The 17,462-nt window shown below is 47.4% G+C and overlaps 1 protein-coding gene across 1 annotated transcript in view; it reads left to right on the top strand.

The window, feature by feature from the left end:
- The window catches only part of Mei1 (meiotic double-stranded break formation protein 1), a 61,394-nt gene that overhangs the window by 14,702 nt on the left and 29,230 nt on the right, over positions 1 to 17,462 (top strand). The window contains exons 6-15 of the mRNA XM_041672379.1: positions 388 to 591; positions 2,451 to 2,581; positions 3,914 to 4,028; positions 5,020 to 5,136; positions 6,519 to 6,618; positions 6,723 to 6,857; positions 10,682 to 10,796; positions 12,204 to 12,295; positions 13,646 to 13,787; positions 16,395 to 16,506. Coding sequence (XP_041528313.1) covers positions 388 to 591; positions 2,451 to 2,581; positions 3,914 to 4,028; positions 5,020 to 5,136; positions 6,519 to 6,618; positions 6,723 to 6,857; positions 10,682 to 10,796; positions 12,204 to 12,295; positions 13,646 to 13,787; positions 16,395 to 16,506 — 1,263 coding nt within the window. The remainder of the gene's footprint in view (positions 1 to 387; positions 592 to 2,450; positions 2,582 to 3,913; positions 4,029 to 5,019; positions 5,137 to 6,518; positions 6,619 to 6,722; positions 6,858 to 10,681; positions 10,797 to 12,203; positions 12,296 to 13,645; positions 13,788 to 16,394; positions 16,507 to 17,462) is intronic.

Here is a 17,462-nt window from a genome sequence, read left to right as displayed (position 1 = left end):
AAGGCCCAAAGAGAGTGTCATGTCCCCTGGAACTGGAGTTATACGGTTGTGCAAGCCCTTTGATGTGGGTGCTGGGACCTGAACTCAGGTCCTCTGTAAGAGCTGCAAGTGCTCTTTAACTCTGAGCCGTTTCTCCAGCCCCTAGTCTGGAGTATATGGTAACTGACGTAAGATTCCTTGTTTGTGGCTGGAGCGATGGCTGACCGACTAAGACTGGTTCCGTTCCCAGTACCCACATCGGTAGCACACAGCTGACTGTAGCTCTTGATCTGACACCCTCTTCTGCCGTCCTTGGGCACCTGCCCTCTGCACTCACATGCTCAAACCCACCCGCAGACACGACATTAATAACAAAACTTAAAAGATTGCTTCTACTTTTCTGGATAGGCACATTGATGGAGCATTTGCTGAGGGGCTTGGTTTACCCCAACGAGGCAGTGCAGGCCTCCGTCTGCTACCTCTATGGGAAGCTCTACTCCTCGCCTACTGCAGCTGAGATGCTTGCAGGCCATTTCCGGGAGAAGCTGTGTCCCCTCTTCCTTTCCACCCTGAACAATGCCCAGACAAAGGATCTACAGTTCAACTGCCTGGGTAAGACGATGTTGGCGGGTTAAGGAAGAAGCTCTTGAATTTGAGGACTTACGATACTGGCTGTTGCAGGTGGAGCTGAGGTTTGCTACATTGGAGAGGGCAGAAGGCAGGTCAGGGAGAGAAGATTCATAGTGAGAGATGCCTACATTTGGTGTGGCTCTTTAAGAATGTTGTCTTTGGGAGAAAAAGATGAAGGAAATAGAGGATGTTTTGCTTTGAATCTTTGCTGCCTGAATTTGCTTTCATGGTTAATTGTTATACCACACAGTTTTCATCTCCTGGACAGTCACTCTCCTAGTCCGAAAAATCCTCTATGTTCTCTTCTGGCCTCCAGGGTAAAGGTCAGGTTTCCCTGCTTGTTATATAGGCGGCTTCTTCCTCTTTCTCTTCCTATTCTTCCTCCTCCTCCATTTGAGACTGGTCTCAGTGTATAGCCTAGGCTGGCCTTCAACCTTGTCTTCCAGATTTGTGGCACCACGCCTGGTTGTTTGAGGATTTTAGGAGCCTCGGTTTAGCCTTCAGGTCTCTTGTCCTGCTCCTTACGTGGATGCACAGGAGCTGGTGGATGCTTCTGAGCCGTGAGCTGTCTAGTTTGCTGTATTTGTTGGCACGGGTGATTGGACTCTACGTCAGCTCCAGCTTTCCGTTTCCAGACAGCGTGGATTGACGCTGTCATAGGGAACCGAGTGTGGGCTGCTTTCAGACCAGGAGCTAGAGGGAAAAGCATCATCTATGTGACCACAGCTTCTTTCCACAGTCTATGCCAAGAGCTGTCAGGAACAGCCCAGCCACTCAGAGAATGTTAATTCTGAGCCAGGCTGTGTGCTGGACTCTTGGATCACAAAGATGGTCAGACCCAGCTTCTATCCTGTGGGGACTCACAGGCCATGTGCAGAACAGACATGGACAGCTAGGATACAGTGTGGCATCCTGACATAGAGCTGCAAAGAGGGTGAGGAGGGCAGAGGGCAGGAGAAGCTTCCTATAGGGAAAGATGCTTAGACTGAGCCTGTGTGTGCTTGGGAATGTGAGGGAGGGAAGTAACGTGGGCAAAAGCACCAGGCATGAAGCAGCCTGATGGATAGCTTGTGACAAGACAGTGTTGGAATCAGAGAAGATTAGCATTCAGAGGGACATTAAGTTGAAATCCTGGTTGCTCCCAGAGCTGGCCTAGGGAAAGAAGAGAGAAATCTCATTTTAAATCCTATCTCTTCTCTGGAGCCTTTCTCTCCAAATAGGTATGCAGTTATATTCTTATTTTTTAAGCTTTTTTTAGATGTATTTATTTTTATGTGTATGAGTGTTCTGTTTCTCTGTATGTCCAAGTGCCACATGCACAAAGAGCCTGCAGAGGCCAGAAGAGGGAATCAGATCCTCTTGACTGGAGTTACAGATGGTCTCTGTAGGCAGTGCCACCCCTGAGTAGGCGGACCTGGGTTGTAGAAGGCAAACTGAGCGTACCCTGCAAAGCCAGCCAGGAATCAGCATTCTTACATGGTTCCTAACTGGGTCTGCTTGAGTCCCTGCCCTGCCTTCCCTCAGTGGTGGACTCTGAGGTAGAAGTAGAGGACAAAGAAATGCTTTGCTCCCTGAGTTGCTTCTGTTCAGAGTTTTATCATAGCAACAGGAAGCCAGACCAGGCCACAGCTGAATTCCTAGACTCACAGGCCTTACAGTTGTAGGTTCTCCTCTGGTGTTTGTGGGAGAAAGCTGGGTCACAGACAGCAAACTGATGCCTAAGCCTTCTAACCCAACTTCACATCTACGGAGACCCCAAGAAGTCTCTCGGGCTGTCTGAGGGGCCATCTTGGGAGGACCCTGGTGCCCTTCTGAACTCAGTCAACCCCTCTGCACCCTAGGTTTGCTAAGGCAGCTGCTGAAGTATGATCTCTTTGTGTCCGTGATCATGAGCAAGTCGGTGCTGGTGGAGAGTGCCGAGAGTGTTGAGCGGCCATCAAGAGAGACCTCGCTGCCTTTGGTGCTCAAAAAGGTAGTGGTGGGCCAGGGGTCGGAGCTCCATTGTAGAGCATGTGCGTAGCATGTGGGGCAGGATCAGGCATGCAAGATTACCTGGGCCACATGGGATCCTGCCTCAAAACAACAGCAGTAGCAGTAGCAACAACAACAACAACAACCCTAAAGAACAAAGCAAAACCCAAACAACCTCTCTCAAAACAACCAAGTTTTGATGAGATAATTTAGTTATGGTTAAGACCTCAAATTTACCTTTGAGGTAAATTTGGTTATGGTTTGACCTTGGCTTTGCCTCTTCTTAATGATCTGCATAGAGAACTCATTGGCCTGGGTGTTTATTATATGACAATGACTTTTTTTGTTGTTGTTTTAAGATTTATTTATTATGTATACAGTGTTCTGTCTGCATGTATGCCTGAAGGCCAGAAGAGGGCACCAGAACTCATTACGGCTGGCTATGAGCTGCCATATGGTTGCTGGGAATTGAACTCAGGACCTCTGGAAGAGCAGCCAGCACTCTTAACCGCTGAGCCATCTCTCCAGCCCCTTTGGCAATGACTTCTTACACTGAATGGCTACAAGACAAAATTAAGAAGGGAAAAGGCACATGCAGTAAGGTCCAAGGGAAACCGGACAGAGGTTCCTAAAATCCTCTCACAGGGTGCTGTAGGTCCTCCAACAGTTCGCTGTGAAAATCGATGGGAAATGTTGCCTACTGAGGGAAGTTTTTGTGTCCTGGAGTTTTGCCTGGAGCAGGGTGGTCACGAAGGTACCCTTTGCCTCCCACAGCCTAGGTTTCTGGGCTCCCAGAAGGACAGCAGCTGCTCTCAGATGCATTGGTGTTCACATAGTTTAGTCATAGCTGCCCTCATTGGGCCCGACAGGAGCAGGACCCCCCCCCCCCCCAAAACCCAAATTCCAAATCCAGCCAAAGTTCAGTTTAGTAAACACTTCTCGCCAAGAGCAATAGCTTCAGACTAGTTACACGAACTCTTTTTGACACACTCAGAAAAGCAAAGATCACAGTGGCGCACTCTTCTCTTGTTGTGTTGTGACTATAGCGAATGCCTGAGCCAGATAAGAGTTTTTGCTAATGAATCCCCGTTTATGAGTTGGTGCTCCTTTTAGAACCGGGTGTCTCTGCTGGATTTCACGTTGAGTCCTTCACTCTGTTTTCCCCTGAGTCAGGCAGAGACTCATTACCATAGTCTATGATTGTTCTCCTTCTGCCCGGTGTCACAACATGGAAGCAATGATGATTTGGGTTTCTGCCCTAAGATGCTTAGGTTGGGCTCTCCGGTCTTCTTGATGACGTGACTGGGGCGCTTTTCGCTATCTGTTTCTCCAGTTTCTCCTCTCCAGAGACGAGATCCTGCAGGTGGCCAGCTCCCACTGTATAACTGCCGTGCTGGTCCACTCCCCCGCAAAGCATGCCGCTGCCTTCATTCATGCTGACATCCCAGGTATGGGGAGCCGCTGATCTTCCTTTCTGAGGACTGGAGGATTTTGACTAGAGCTGGGAGGCCGCAGCCGCGGTTTGTCAGAAGATCTCTGATAACTCGCTCAGGAGGGACCCGGCAGGGCTAAGGTCAACTATATGTCAAGTAGGCTTCCTACTAACTTATGGACTTGAGCAGTTTGTTACTGAGACTTTCCATTCATTTGACCTTCAGGGGGTGGCAGAAGGACCTGAGACAGGAAGGCAAATGTCTGTTGAGGAGCTTTGAGGAACCAGGAAATAAGCCTGGCGGTTATTGCAGATGTCAAACATGGTGGAACCCATCTGGGTTGTTTTACTTTTTGTGGTCAGGGTTTCAAACAAGGACCTTGCTCATGCTAAGTGGGTACTCTGTCACCGATGGGCGTTCCAGCCCATCTTTATTTTATGGTTTAGGAAACTAATTCTTTTTCCTAGAAAAGACACAAACTTACATAAATGGAGACCATTACATAGTACTCACCAGACTCTTGTGAATAGTTGCACCTCTTTTGGTAAAGGAGGTGGAAGGATGTGGAATGTGCTCAGTGTGGAAGCGCTGTAAATGATAACTGGGGAGAATTAAGGTTCAGAGAAGGGAGACGATACTCCAAGCCAGCCAGAGCAGTCGCTGGCAGATATGCAACGTGCAGCTGAGGCCGATTATCAAAGCTCTTTATTTCTAAACTGTGCTGCTGCCCATCTGCCCTTCCCGAGAGTGTGAAGACCCCAAGTTCCCGTGGCTACCAAGCAGAAATGGCTTTCACTGTGGCTGTGGCTTTTTCGGGTCCTCGGTTTCTCCATCTGTTAAAAAAGAAAGACCTTTGTGACCCTGAGAGCACTTTGAAGGTTTATCTGTGGATTGGCAGTTCTGATGGAGAAGGGTGTGTGGACAGACAGAAGGAGAAAGGGGGGATGTGTGGCTAAAGGGCCCCGACCTCCAGCTGTCATCCATTGTCCTCTCCGTCCCTGGCCAGAGTTCCTCTTCGAGCATCTGTCGGCTTCCAGCGAAGTGCTCGTCTGGTCCAGCTACAATTGCTTGATCCTCCTGGCAGAAGAACCGCTCTTCTTTTCCAAGTGTCACACAGTGTATGGTTGGTAATAGGGGCCCCGTGCCGACTCCAGGGTCATGGGCAGCGGTTGGGTCGCAGCCGCAGAGGCTGTGGAGGGGCTGGCATCCACTTTAGGGGTGCAGCGTAGACTCATTCCATGTGTAAATGTATCTAGGTGTTTCTGTAGAGACTCTTCGTCAGGAAGGGGCATTCTTATTAGCCGTTCAGTGAATTCTAGCTTCACACCAAACACAATTTCAAGACAGGGTTTCTCTGTAGCTTTGGTGCCTGTCCTGGATCTCACGCTGTAGACCAGGTTGGTCTTGAACTCACAGAGATCTGCCTGCCTCTGCCTGGGATTAAAGATGTGTGCCACCACTGCCCAGCCCAAACACAATTTCAAACAGTTAGATTCAGCCTTGGATTCATTCTGGTGTGTGACCTAGATATCTGTCCGTCTAGTTAATCTCTTGCCGGGCGGTGGTGGCGCACGCCTTTAATCCCAGCACTCGGGAGGCAGAGGTAGGCGGATTTCTGTGAGTTCGAGGCCAGCCTGGTCTACAAGAGCTAGTTCCAGGACAGGAACCAAAAAGCTACAGAGAAACCCTGTCTCAAAAATCAAAAAAAAAAAAAAAAAAAAAAGAAAATAGCGTCTAGTTAATCTCTAGATTTTCCAGTTCATCCTTTCAGGGTCGTTTGTGAGAGGGTTTCCCTGTTTAGCTATGGCTGTCCTGGAACTCGCTCTGTAGACCAGGCTGGTCTCAACTCAGAGATCTGCCTGACTCAGCCTCCTGAGTGCTGGGATTAAAGGTGTGTGCCACCACCACCCGTCCAACTTTGTGTGCTGTTTCTCATCTATGTTGGGTATCAGACTGGGGCCAGGAAGTTTAGAAATACGTATATCATGGTCTGTGTGCCTAAGAAAGGAAGAGAGGTGTGAATAAGCAGTTTCGATACAACTTAATGCAGTCTCTTAAACAGAAGCAAAAAGAGCTCAGGAGGGAGAGGTTCCCAGCTCTTCCTGGATGGAGCTGGGGGCTTTGTGGAGGAGCAGAGGAGGAAGGGGAAAGAGGTGACTTAATCAGTAGGGGCCACTGACTCCCTCCTGTGCTTGAGTCTGTGTGGAAGTAGGGGGATAGAATAAGACAGATCAGGACATGGCCTTGAAAACCTCACACCTGGGTCTCATCTTATCCCCACCCCGCCCATCACTGGTGTAATGGAGCCCAGGCCTTTACACGCTAGGCAAGCACTCTGTCCCTGAGGGGTACCTGTAGTCCCGGTCTTAGGAATCAGTTCAGCTGCATCAGGGTCCTGTATACAGCCTGTAGGTTCTGTTTAGGGTATGTCACCTCTCCTGGGTGGGTTCATGGAAGAACCACAGAGTGCTGACCCCGTGTCTGTGGTCTGTTATCCTGAGGCAGGGATTGAGGCAGTGGTCAGGAGCCTCCAGGGAAGCCTGCAGGTGACCAACACAGAACTGCATAAGCAGGGCCTGCTGCTCTTTGCGGAAATTCTGACTCGGTAAGCAAAGATGTCAGGTAGGGCTGGTGATGGAGAGGTGAGCATTAATTCCTGGTGGGGCCAGGGATGAATCAGTCACTCGTTCCTCACCTACCGTTTCACAGGCAGCCAGAAGAGATCAGGCTGTTCACAAGCTCAGCCATGTGCAGAGATGCCAACCGTGCCCTCCAGGAGGCCGTGAGCAGCCCGGTGGTAGATGTGGCCGCTGAAGCACTGAGGGCCATTTCGGCTTTTCTGAGGTGAGAGGCTGAGGCAGGCTGAACTGAACATGCCTGAGGGTCTGTGGAGGCCAGGCAGCTTCCGGGATGCTTTCTTGTACCACAGTCATTATTATCATTTGTTGCTGTTGTTGTTTTGTTGAGACTGGATCTCATGGTGTAGCCCACCATGTACTCCAGGTTGGCTTCAAACAGTAATTTTCCTGTCTCTACTTTCTAAGTGTTAGGACTAGCACGAGCCCCACACCTGATTTCCTATAGTTCCTTCCTCTTTTTTTTTTCTTTTCTGAGACAAGGTTTCTTTACATATCCCTGACTGTCCTGGAACTCACACTGTAGACCAGACTGGCCTCGAACTCACAGAGATTCTCTTGCCTTTGCCTCCTGAGCACTAGGATTAAAGGTTTTGCCACCACACCCGGTTTCTGTTTGTTTCTTTTTGAGGAAAGATCTGGTATAATCCAGGCTGGCCTCAAAGTTGCTGCGTGGCAGATGACCTTGGATTGCTTTGCATCCTGCCTCAGCCTTCTGAGTACTGGGATTATACAAGCATGTACCACCTCAGTCAGCTAAATACGGTTTTTGAAGCAATATCTGTTGGTTCTCGTTCTCTTAACAGCCCCCACATCCCCCACCAAGCCCTCTCTTCTTCTTTTCAAGGTCGGTCAGCTGTAACTTTATTTTTACATTGTAAAGGTTGTTAACATTTTTAGTTCCTTCCTTCCTTATATTTAAAATCTTTGTGATTTAACTCCAGGGTGGTTCTAAAAATTGAAGCAAAAAAAAAAAATAACATTTACATTACAATAACTCGATTCTCTCTCTCCTTCCTTTTGTGGTTCCCTGGATTTGAATCTCTAAATCTGGAGCATGAATCCCAGGGTGGATGAGATGAGTAAGTCCCCACCATGCCAGGGCACAGCTAGAGTAAAAAGTCATGGCAGTCAGGCTCCCGTGCACAGGAGGGCTGTGCTTGGAGAAGGCAGGAAGCAGCTCTCAAGCAGGTGGTGGTATTTGAGCTGTGCCTGGAGGGCTGAGGGAAGGCAGGTTGTGGAAAGACAGGGTGGGTGGAAAGGCAAGGGGAGCATCCCGAGGAGCAGCAGTTGGCTCAGTTAGCAGGTTACAAGAAGCGGCGGTACCTGCAAAGATGTTTGGTCAGAGCTGGGGAGAGGTGGGGAGGAAGGTGAGTGAGTCATTCATATTTGCAGGCTGCCGAGGGGTTGACTTTACCCCCCAAAACGCTGGCTGAGGTGGTCGCTCTGAGATGGAGTGGTCCGGCTCCAGGAGACAAACTAGAAGGAGAATGAAGAAAGCAAGAAGCTGAAACACAGATAGCGCACACCAAATATAAGGGACCCGGGGCTTGAGGATCACTGTAGGGAAAAGTTAGAGGGCCAGCATTCATGCGGTGGTACACCCCTGCAATCCCAGCACTTGGGAGGGTTGCTTGAGGATAGTGAAAACCCATCTGCATGGCCTGGCAAGATGGCTCTGTGGACGAAAGCTCTTGTAGCATAAGCCGAGGGTCCGAGTTCAGTCCCCAGAAAACCATGTCGGAAGGAGAGAGCTCACTCCTGAAAGTTGCCTTCTGACTTCCATGCATGGACTCTGACGTTCCTGCTCACACGTATATGACAGACGACAATCAATAATTTTTAAAGAAATGGTCTGTGCAACATACCAAGACCCTGTCTCAAAAAACTAAACAAAGGCCAGGTGGTAGTGGTGCCCACTTTTAATCCCAGCACTTGGGAAGTGGATCTCTGAGTTTGAAGCCAGCCTGGTCTACAAAGTGAGTTCTAGGACAGCCAGGGCTATGCAGAGAATTCTGTCTCAAAAAACAAAAAAACCCTAAAAACCAAAACAAAACAGCAACAACAAGAAGCCAAAAATCAATCAAAGAAGAGAACAAGGGGTTTCCAGAAGGAGGAAGGAGAGGCCAAGCGTAAACTATGTGCAGTTGGCTGAGAACGTACTAGAAAGCCAAATAGCTCACTTAGTGTCAAAGGACCCAGGAACGAGAGATGATAGTGTTCCCTAGTTACGCTACTCAGTTTAATAGAGTCCTTCCAGAGTCCTGTCTATGTAGACCTGAGTATGTCTTCAGACACAGTGCTCTTGTGGATATTGTCAAGTTAAGATAAAGTCATATAGCAGGGGTTGCAAATTCAAGGACTATTGTCTAAGCTACAGTGGTGGCATTTACCTATAATCCTAACACTGGGTGATGGAGATAGGAGAATCAGGAGTTCAAGACCATCTTCAGGTACATAGGGAGCATTTGAAGTTAGCCCCAGCCACTTGAGACACCATCTCAAAACAAAAAAACAAAACAAAACAAAAGAACACAATCCAGACATGATGGTGTGATGCCTGTAATCTCAGTACTTGGGAGGCTGAAACAAGAGAATTTCTGAGAGTTTAGGGTTAGCCTGGGTTACATAGTGAATTCTGAGCCAGCAAACTAAGAGTGAGACGCTGTTTCAAAAAGGTTGGGGTGGAGGATTGGGGTTAGAGAGATAGCTCAGTGGTTAAGAGCACTGGTTGCTCTTCCAGAGGACCTAGGTTCAGTTCCAAGTACCCACACGACAGTCACAACTGTCTGTAACTGCAGTTCCCGGGGGTCTGATGCCCTCTCTCGGCCCCCAGTGTTACCAGCCACCACATGTTGTGCACATAAATACAAATGCAACCAAAACATTTGTATGTATAAAAATAAATGAAACTTTAAAAGGGATGATTTAGATACATGGTAACTTGGAAAAGAGGAGGGAGAAGATACCATTGTGAAGACGGGCAGAATTAGGGCAATGCCAAGGAATGCAGAGATTGCTGGCAACCACCAACAAGCTAAGACAAGGAAAGATACTTCCCAAGATGCTTTAGATTTGCAGGTCAGTTCCGTCTTCTAACATTATGACAAGACATTGTTGTCTACAGAAATCACACTCAAGAACTACACAATTGGCCGGGCGATGGTGGCACACACCTTTAATCCCAGCACTCGGGAGGCAGAAGCAGGCAGATCTCTGTGAGTTTGAGACCAGCCTGGTCTACAGAGCTAGTTCCAGGACAGGCTCCAAAGCCACAGCGAAACCCTGTCTGGAAAAACAAAAACAACAACAACAAAAAAGAACTACGCAATTGAACCAGTCAGTGATGACATGTATCTTTAATTCCAGCGCTTGGGAGGCAGAGGCAGGCGGATCTCTGTCAGTTTGAGGCCAGCCTGGTCAACAAAATGAGTTCCAGAACAGCCTGGGTTACACAGAGAAACCTTGTCATAAATAAATAAATAAATAAATAGCAAAAACCAAACCAAAACCCAGGAACCAAAATTTAAAAAAAAAAGAACACAAAAAACCCTACCCAATTGAATTATAAAAATTATCTCATAATATCCTAAGTATTGTGATTGGTTTAATGTCAGCTTGCCAGACATTAGAATCACCTGAACAGGAGTCCTCTCCTGAAGAGCTGTCCTGACGGCCTCGACTGATGTGGGTAGGAAGACCCGCACTCAGGATGGCATCTTCCTTCCTGGGACGGCCCAGACTTTTAAAAGAAAGAGGTGTGTCAGAAAGAAGGCCGTTTCCGTGTTTTGTTCCCTGGCCTTCCCTCTTGCCACCTTGGTTGACTGGCCTAGTCTGGTCCCCAGCATCAGTCTGTGAGGTTCCCTGCTGTTAGGCTTCCCTGCACGGGCGGGCGAGGCAGGTGACTGCAGAGGGTGAACATGTACAGAAAGCTATGCATGTGCTGTGGGCCTCCCAATGCCCCAAACTCTGGGGCGTGGATTTTAGGGCTATCTTACCTCTCCGAGCTTATTTTTGCCTCCACGGTTGTAGGAAGGACCATCAGAGCTCTCTGCCTGTGCAATACAGAGCCCTTCGGGCCTTGCTTGAAGCCATGCTGAGTCGATGCATGGAGTTTTCCCAGACCCCGTTGAACAGGAGACCCCTGGTGAGTGAAGTGCAAGCCCCTGCCCTAATGTCTGTCCGTCTTTTTTTTTTCTCTCTCTGCCATGGGGACTGGAAGCATGCATCATCTTGCTTATCCTATTTATTAGTTTTTTTTTTATTTTGGAATACTGGGGATTGAACCTAGGGCCTTGTACATGCTAGGCAAGCACTTTACCACTGAGCTATCTCTCCAGCTCTACAACTTGTCTTTAGAAAAGTAATTTGTACATCACCTCACCTCCCGTGCCAATTTACAGGCGTAAGGATAACTATCTCCATTCTGATTGGTGAAGAAACTGAAGCCCCAGGGGTTAAACACTTTTCTCTAAAGACCAAAATTTCTCTGGGCAGTGGTGGTGGCATCTGCCTTTAATCTCAGCACTCACTTGGCAGACAGAGACAGGCGGGTCTCTTGTGAGTTTGATGCCAGCCTGGTCTACAGAGTGAGTTCCAGAACAGGTTCCAATGCTACAGAGATATTTTTTTTTCCTCGGAAAAAAAATATTCAAGGTACCTTAGCAAGCAAGGCTCATACCTATAATCCTTATATTCAAGAGGCTGAAGTAGGAGGATTGAAGAGTTTGAAGCTGGCCTCGGCTACATAATGTCCCAAAATAATTTATCTACTATCCAAGCAGGGTTAATTACATTTTCCCTTGTTTTGTTTCTGTTTTTTTGCTTACTGTTGTGCTTCTGGGAATCAGTAAAAGGCAAGTCCTCCCCACTAAGCCACATTCCTAACCCTACCTTGTAGGTATGCTAAACATTCTCACATTATGTCATACTGGACGCTTTAGGATCTTAGAAAGAATCTGACTGATGGGTACTATGTTGTAATCATTGGCTGTTTTTATTTTTGAGCCCTGGCTTTCCTGAAACTAGTTCTGTAGCCCAGGCTGGCCTCGAACTCACAGAGATGCACCTGCTTCTGCCTCCCAAGTGCTAGGATTAAAGGTGTGCACCACCACCGCCCGGCTAATTATTGGCTTTTTTTTAATGGTTCATAGCCTTATGATATCAGGAAAGATGCTCTCAGTCTGAATGCTCTGTTTTTCAGGGTTTGTATTCTCAGACTGCTGGAGTGAGGGCTTTCTTGTGTTATGGAGCAACAATATGGATGTTACAACTACTTAGCTATTGTTCACCTGCTGTGATAGCTTCCTTTCTGTTTGTAATAGACCAAGAACCATTCTTGAGGTGCTAGGCACATGAGGTTAAAGTTATTGCCTCTATTATTTTTAAGGGAGTTACTCAGATTTGTGAAGATATTAGCACGATCCCTTGGAAAGTTAGGTGTATGTCCAGGGCAGGCTGCAGCGAGGGAAGGAGAGGCCTGTGCCATCTAGGCCTCGGCTGGCACGTGGAGTGGGGGTGTGACTCATAATCTCCTCTCCCCTCCTCACCCCAGGGCCATGCTTGCAGTAGAAACTCAGAGAAGGCCACTCTTCGAATGGGAAAATTCCTCCTGAGCACTCTGGAGGGGTTCAGGAATGCCTGCAGGTAGGCCGCCTCTGCAGCCTGAGGCTGGAGAGTAGGGTCTGGCGAGTCTTAGGCAAAGGGCAGAGTAGCATGTAGGTGTTTTGCTTGAATGTATGTATGTGTACCATGTACATACATTACCCATGGAAGCTAAGAGAGGGTATCAAGCCAGGTAGTGGTGATGAATGCCTTTAATTCCAGCTTTTGGGAGGCAGAGGTAGGTAGATCTTTGAGTTTGACATCAGCCTCATCTACAGAATGAGTTCCAGGTCAGCCAGGGCTTCACAGGTAAACCCTGTCTCGAAAAACCAAAGAGAGAGAAAGAAGGAAAGAGAGAGGGAGTAGCGGATCCCCTGAAACTGGAGTTACAGGTGGTTGACAGCCATCATGTAGGTGCTGGGAATTGAACCTGCATCCTCTGGAAGAGTAGCCAGTGTTTTTAACCCCTTGAGCCATCTCTCCAGCCCCCATGAAGTTATGTCTTATTTGTTTTTGTTTTGTTCTTCCCTGAAACTAGCCTGATGTCACCCATTACTCTTTTCTGAACACACTTCACATAAACAGATGTTTGTCACATCTGTGTGCCAGACCTGGAGATAGAGAGATATGTCAGAGTGACTTCTGCCCACAGGGAGCTGACAGTCTGCAAGAAGAGACACTTTTGGGTATATGTGCAAATTCTCTAAGTTGTATAACATCCAAGGAAGGTGTTATAGGCAGGGAGAGGAGCATCAGCAGATAGCATGAGATGGTCAGGGGGTACACATGGGTATGGAAGAGCCGTATGTAATGGGGCAGCAGAGACTTGGAGGGCTAATTAAAGCCCTGAACTTCTCATTGAGGACTCTTAAAATTGCCCCCACCTGAGGGTGGGAATACTTTCCCCGAATGAGCTCAGTCTAAGAGGGTACATCCTCTCTCTCTTTTTATTTTTTTTTATTTTTTTTGGTTTTTCGAGACAGGGTTTCTCTGTGGCTTTTGGAGCCTGTCCTGGAACTAGCTCTGTAGATCAGGCTGGTCTCGAACTCACAGAGATCCGCCTGCCTCTGCCTCCCGAGTGCTGGGATTAAAGGCGTGCGCCACCATCGCCTGGCCCTCTCTCTCTTTTTAAAAGATTACACACACACACACACACACACACACACACACACACACACACACACATGTCTACACGTATGCCTACATGCCAGAAGAGGGCACCAGATCTCATTACAGATGGTTGTGAGCCACCATGTGGGTGCTGGGAATTGAACTCAGGACCTCTGGAAGAGCAGCCAGTGCTCTTAACCACTGAGCCATCTCTCCAGCCTTGGATACATCCTCTCTTGCAGTGCATGGGTGTTAATAATAACATATGTACTGATTTCTCAGGTTGGCTGTGGAATTCCAAGGCGAGCCTTCCACTCAGGAGAATCCCTTCACAGCTCCAGGTGCAGAGAAGGAAGACACCTTGGAAGCCTTCTCAGAATTTCTTCTCAGTGCCTGTGACTCCCAGTGCATCCCTATGGTGATGGTAGGCTCTCCTCCATAGTTTATCCCTGTGGTGATGGTAGGCTCTCCTCCACAGAGCATCCCTATGGTGATGGTAGGCTCTCCTCTGTGATTCCTAGTGCATCCTTGTGATGGTGGTAGGCTCTCCTCCCAGTGCATCTCTATGGTGCTGGTAGGCTCTCCTCCTGTGACTCCCAGTGCATCCCTGTGATGGTGGTAGGCTCCTCTCCACAGGGCATCTCTGTGATGATGGCAGGCTCTTCTCCATAGGCAGCACGAATCTCAGGGAGCACTCAGCTAGTCCTTAGCCCCTTATCAATGCTATTCCTGCTGCCACCTTACTTTGGTTGTAACAAGAAAAGTGAGTTTCATTATAAAAGTAATAGACTCATCTGACAAAAGAGTTGAAATCAGTAGCAGGTAACGTTTGTAATGTGGTACCTGTTTTACAGTCACATGTAATTTTGTCCCTGTGGCCATGGGAGAAGGGTATTAGAATTTTCCCTGTATCTCTCCCCTGCCTCAGACTTTACACGTGGCTGTCACTAAACTGTAGCGTGAATTCTAATTGGTCTTAATAACAAAAGCCTGGAGTTAGATATGGGGTAAATGCTGAAAGATCAGAGAAGTAAAGGAGCCAGCCACTAGAGAGACATTTTACCTGTACCAAATCCTCAGACCAAAGTGGACAAGATCCTGGCTCCACGAATCTTCAGACTGAATCTTGGAGCTTCTGTCTCCTCTCGCCGCATATAACTCTCTGCCCAGTCGTATCCTTCCTGTCTCCACCTCCTTAGTGCTGGGATTAAAGGCCTGTGACTGCCTGGCTCTGTTTCTCTTTCAGACTGGATCAATCTCGTGTAGCCCAGGGTGATCTTGAACTCACAGAGATTGTCTCTCTCTGCCTCCCGAGTGCTGGGATTAAAGGTGTGTCCCACTACTGCCTGGCATCTGTGGCTAACTAGTGGCTAGCTCCGCACTCTGATCTTCAGGAAAGCTTTATTTGTTAGATCACAAACAAAATATCACCACACTAAACTATATTCCGTAATTTTTAAATGGTACTCTTCTACTGTTAGAAAGCATGTACATGCCAGGCATGGTGGCACCCGTCTCTAATCCCAGCACTCAGGAAGCAGGGGCAGGTGGAATTCTGTGATTTTGAGGCCAGTCTAGTCTACATAGTAAATTCCAGGACAGCCAGAGCTATGTAGAGAGACCCTGCGCCCCCCCGCCAAAAAAAAAAAAGAAGAAAGAAAGAAAGAAAGAGCAAAGCAAAGCAAAGCAAGCACATTACGGTGCCAAGAAAGAACATGTAATTTCATATTCATAGCTTTTCTTGCTTTTCCCCCAAGTAATTAGCAACGGTGAATGTCTTTGATCCTGGCTTCAGTAAGGACATGTGTGTTCCATAAATCAGAGACACCAATCTGAAATGAGACCTGGTCCCAGAGAGCTTTGTTTATGGTTGACCTGGAAGAAGACGATGGGAAACAGGTTTGGGGGGGACAGAGTGGTTGGCTTTAGGGTCATCCAGAGTCCTCTCCTGAGGGTTGGAGCATCCTGTGAGCTGCCAAGAGTCCCGTGTTAGTCAGGGCAGATTATAGAATTATTATATTATTCCTGCTTCCTACTTTCCTTTATTTTGTAGATTTTTCTTTAATAAGTGCACATACTACTTTTTTTTTGGTTTTGTGGTTTTGGGGACAGTCTCACTGTGTAGTTCTGGCGATCCTGGAACTTGCTATGTAGACCAGGCTGGCCTCTGACTTGTAGAGATCTACGTGCCTTTGCTTCCTAAGTATTAGTATTAAAGGTGTGTCTTACTACCCCCAGTTACTACTTTTATAATAATTTATATATATTTAAATATTTTGTTTTAAAACTAAAGGACTGGAATGTCCAAGAATAATGTCTCAAAGGTCCCAGCTGTTCACACTTAGGAGACTCATGGAGGGAAGAAGGTTACTGTCTAAGGGCATACAGAAATAGCCCTAAATTGAGCTTGAGTTTGATAGAAGACAAATTCCTTTAACCTCAATCCTGAAGTACTATATCAGGCTGTCTCATGACTGCCCAAGGATCACACGAAAAAAAAAATGAAGGCAGAAGTTGGGTATGGTGGTGGACATCTTAAATCTCCCAGCATTCTGGAGGCAGAGACAGGTGGGTGGATCTCTGAGTTCGGGGCCAGCCTGGTCTACAAATTGAGTTCCAGGACAGCCAGGGCTATTCAGAGAAACCTTGTCTTTGGGAAAAATAAAAATGAAGATTGAATTCTATATTAAAACTATAACTGTAGTGAGAGAAATATGTCACCCTGCATTATGGCCTAGAAATGCCTTCTGTACATTATAACTTATCTTTTTCTCGGAGATAGGTGTTCTTGTTCTTGTTTGGGGGAAGAGGATAGAGCAGAGGCCAGGGAGGTAAAGTACCTGGTATGATCTATTGGCCAAGTCCTTTGGTGTAGGCCTGTGAGTTCAGAGTCCCTAGACTTTCTTGTGTTGGTCAAATGGAAGTGGTTATCCCAACCTGGTAGATTTGATGCTGGTTTCTGCAGCTGTCTTTTCTTCTTCGGAGACTCAGGCCTGGTGCTGCGTTGTCTTCTCGCTTCTGGTACTTTCAGAGATACTCGGAGGAGGCCATGCATCCAAGCCTGATGGAAGTTTTCCTCTCAGTTCTGCACAGCCTCTTTGTCATCGTTCCCCACATGAAGGTGAAGTTCTCCAGGAAGCTTGGTAGGTGGCCGGCCGTTCTGGGGTCTGCAGAGAGGCGAGCTCTGCCAGCTGCTGTTGGGAGTGCTCAAAGAGAACATTAGCTACAGGGTGGATTTGCATGTCTGCTAAACTTTGTGTCCTTCTCTCTGTCCAGTGTTGGCTGGCAGGAAAATCAGGGACCAATCAAAGCTACTGAAGTCAGTTTTCCAACTTATTGATACTTTCAGTGTTGTCGTTCTTCTTTTTTTTTTTTGAGACAGGGCCTCACTGTATAGAGCTGCCTGTCCTAGCATTCACTACATAGACCAGACTGACCTTGAACTCACAGAGAGCCACCTGCCTCTGCCTCTTAAGTGCTGGGGTTAAATGTGTGTGCCTCTAATCCTGGATCCCCCATTTCTTTTATATACCATATCCCTTGAGACTACAAATGATGTTTAGAAGCTCTCTCTCTCTCTCTCTCTTTCAGTCAAGATTTATTTTTAGTTACATGTAATAAATATTTATTAAAATTAATAAAATATTTAATGAAATTTAATTCATTAAATTTTGTTTTTTGAGACAGGGTTTCTCTGTGTGGCTCTGGCTGTCCTGGAACTCACTTTATAGATCAGGCTGGTGTCAAACTCAGAGATCCACTTGCCTCTGCCTTCCTGAGTGCTGGTATTAAAGGCTTGTGACATCCATACCCTGCAAAAAATATTTTAAAGATCGTAAAGAATAAATAAATTGCATGGATGTGTGTGGGTGTATGGATACGGATGGGTGTGTGTGTGGATGTATGTGCGTGTGTGGATATGAATGGGTGGATGTGTGTGGGTGTGTATATGTGTGTGTTGGTGTGTGCTGGTGTGTGGCTATGGATGGGTGTGTGTGTGTGTGCGTGTGCGTGTGGATATGGATGGGTGGATGTGTGTGGGTGTGTAAATGTGTGTGTTGGTGTGTGCTGGTGTGTGGCTATGGATGGGTGTGTGTGT

This window comes from Microtus oregoni, unplaced genomic scaffold (genome assembly GCF_018167655.1).
Source record: "Microtus oregoni isolate MIOR12 unplaced genomic scaffold, Mior012 000022F_ref0000154, whole genome shotgun sequence".
Lineage (NCBI taxonomy): Eukaryota > Metazoa > Chordata > Mammalia > Rodentia > Cricetidae > Microtus > Microtus oregoni.
This window is presented reverse-complemented; position numbering and strand designations above follow the sequence as displayed.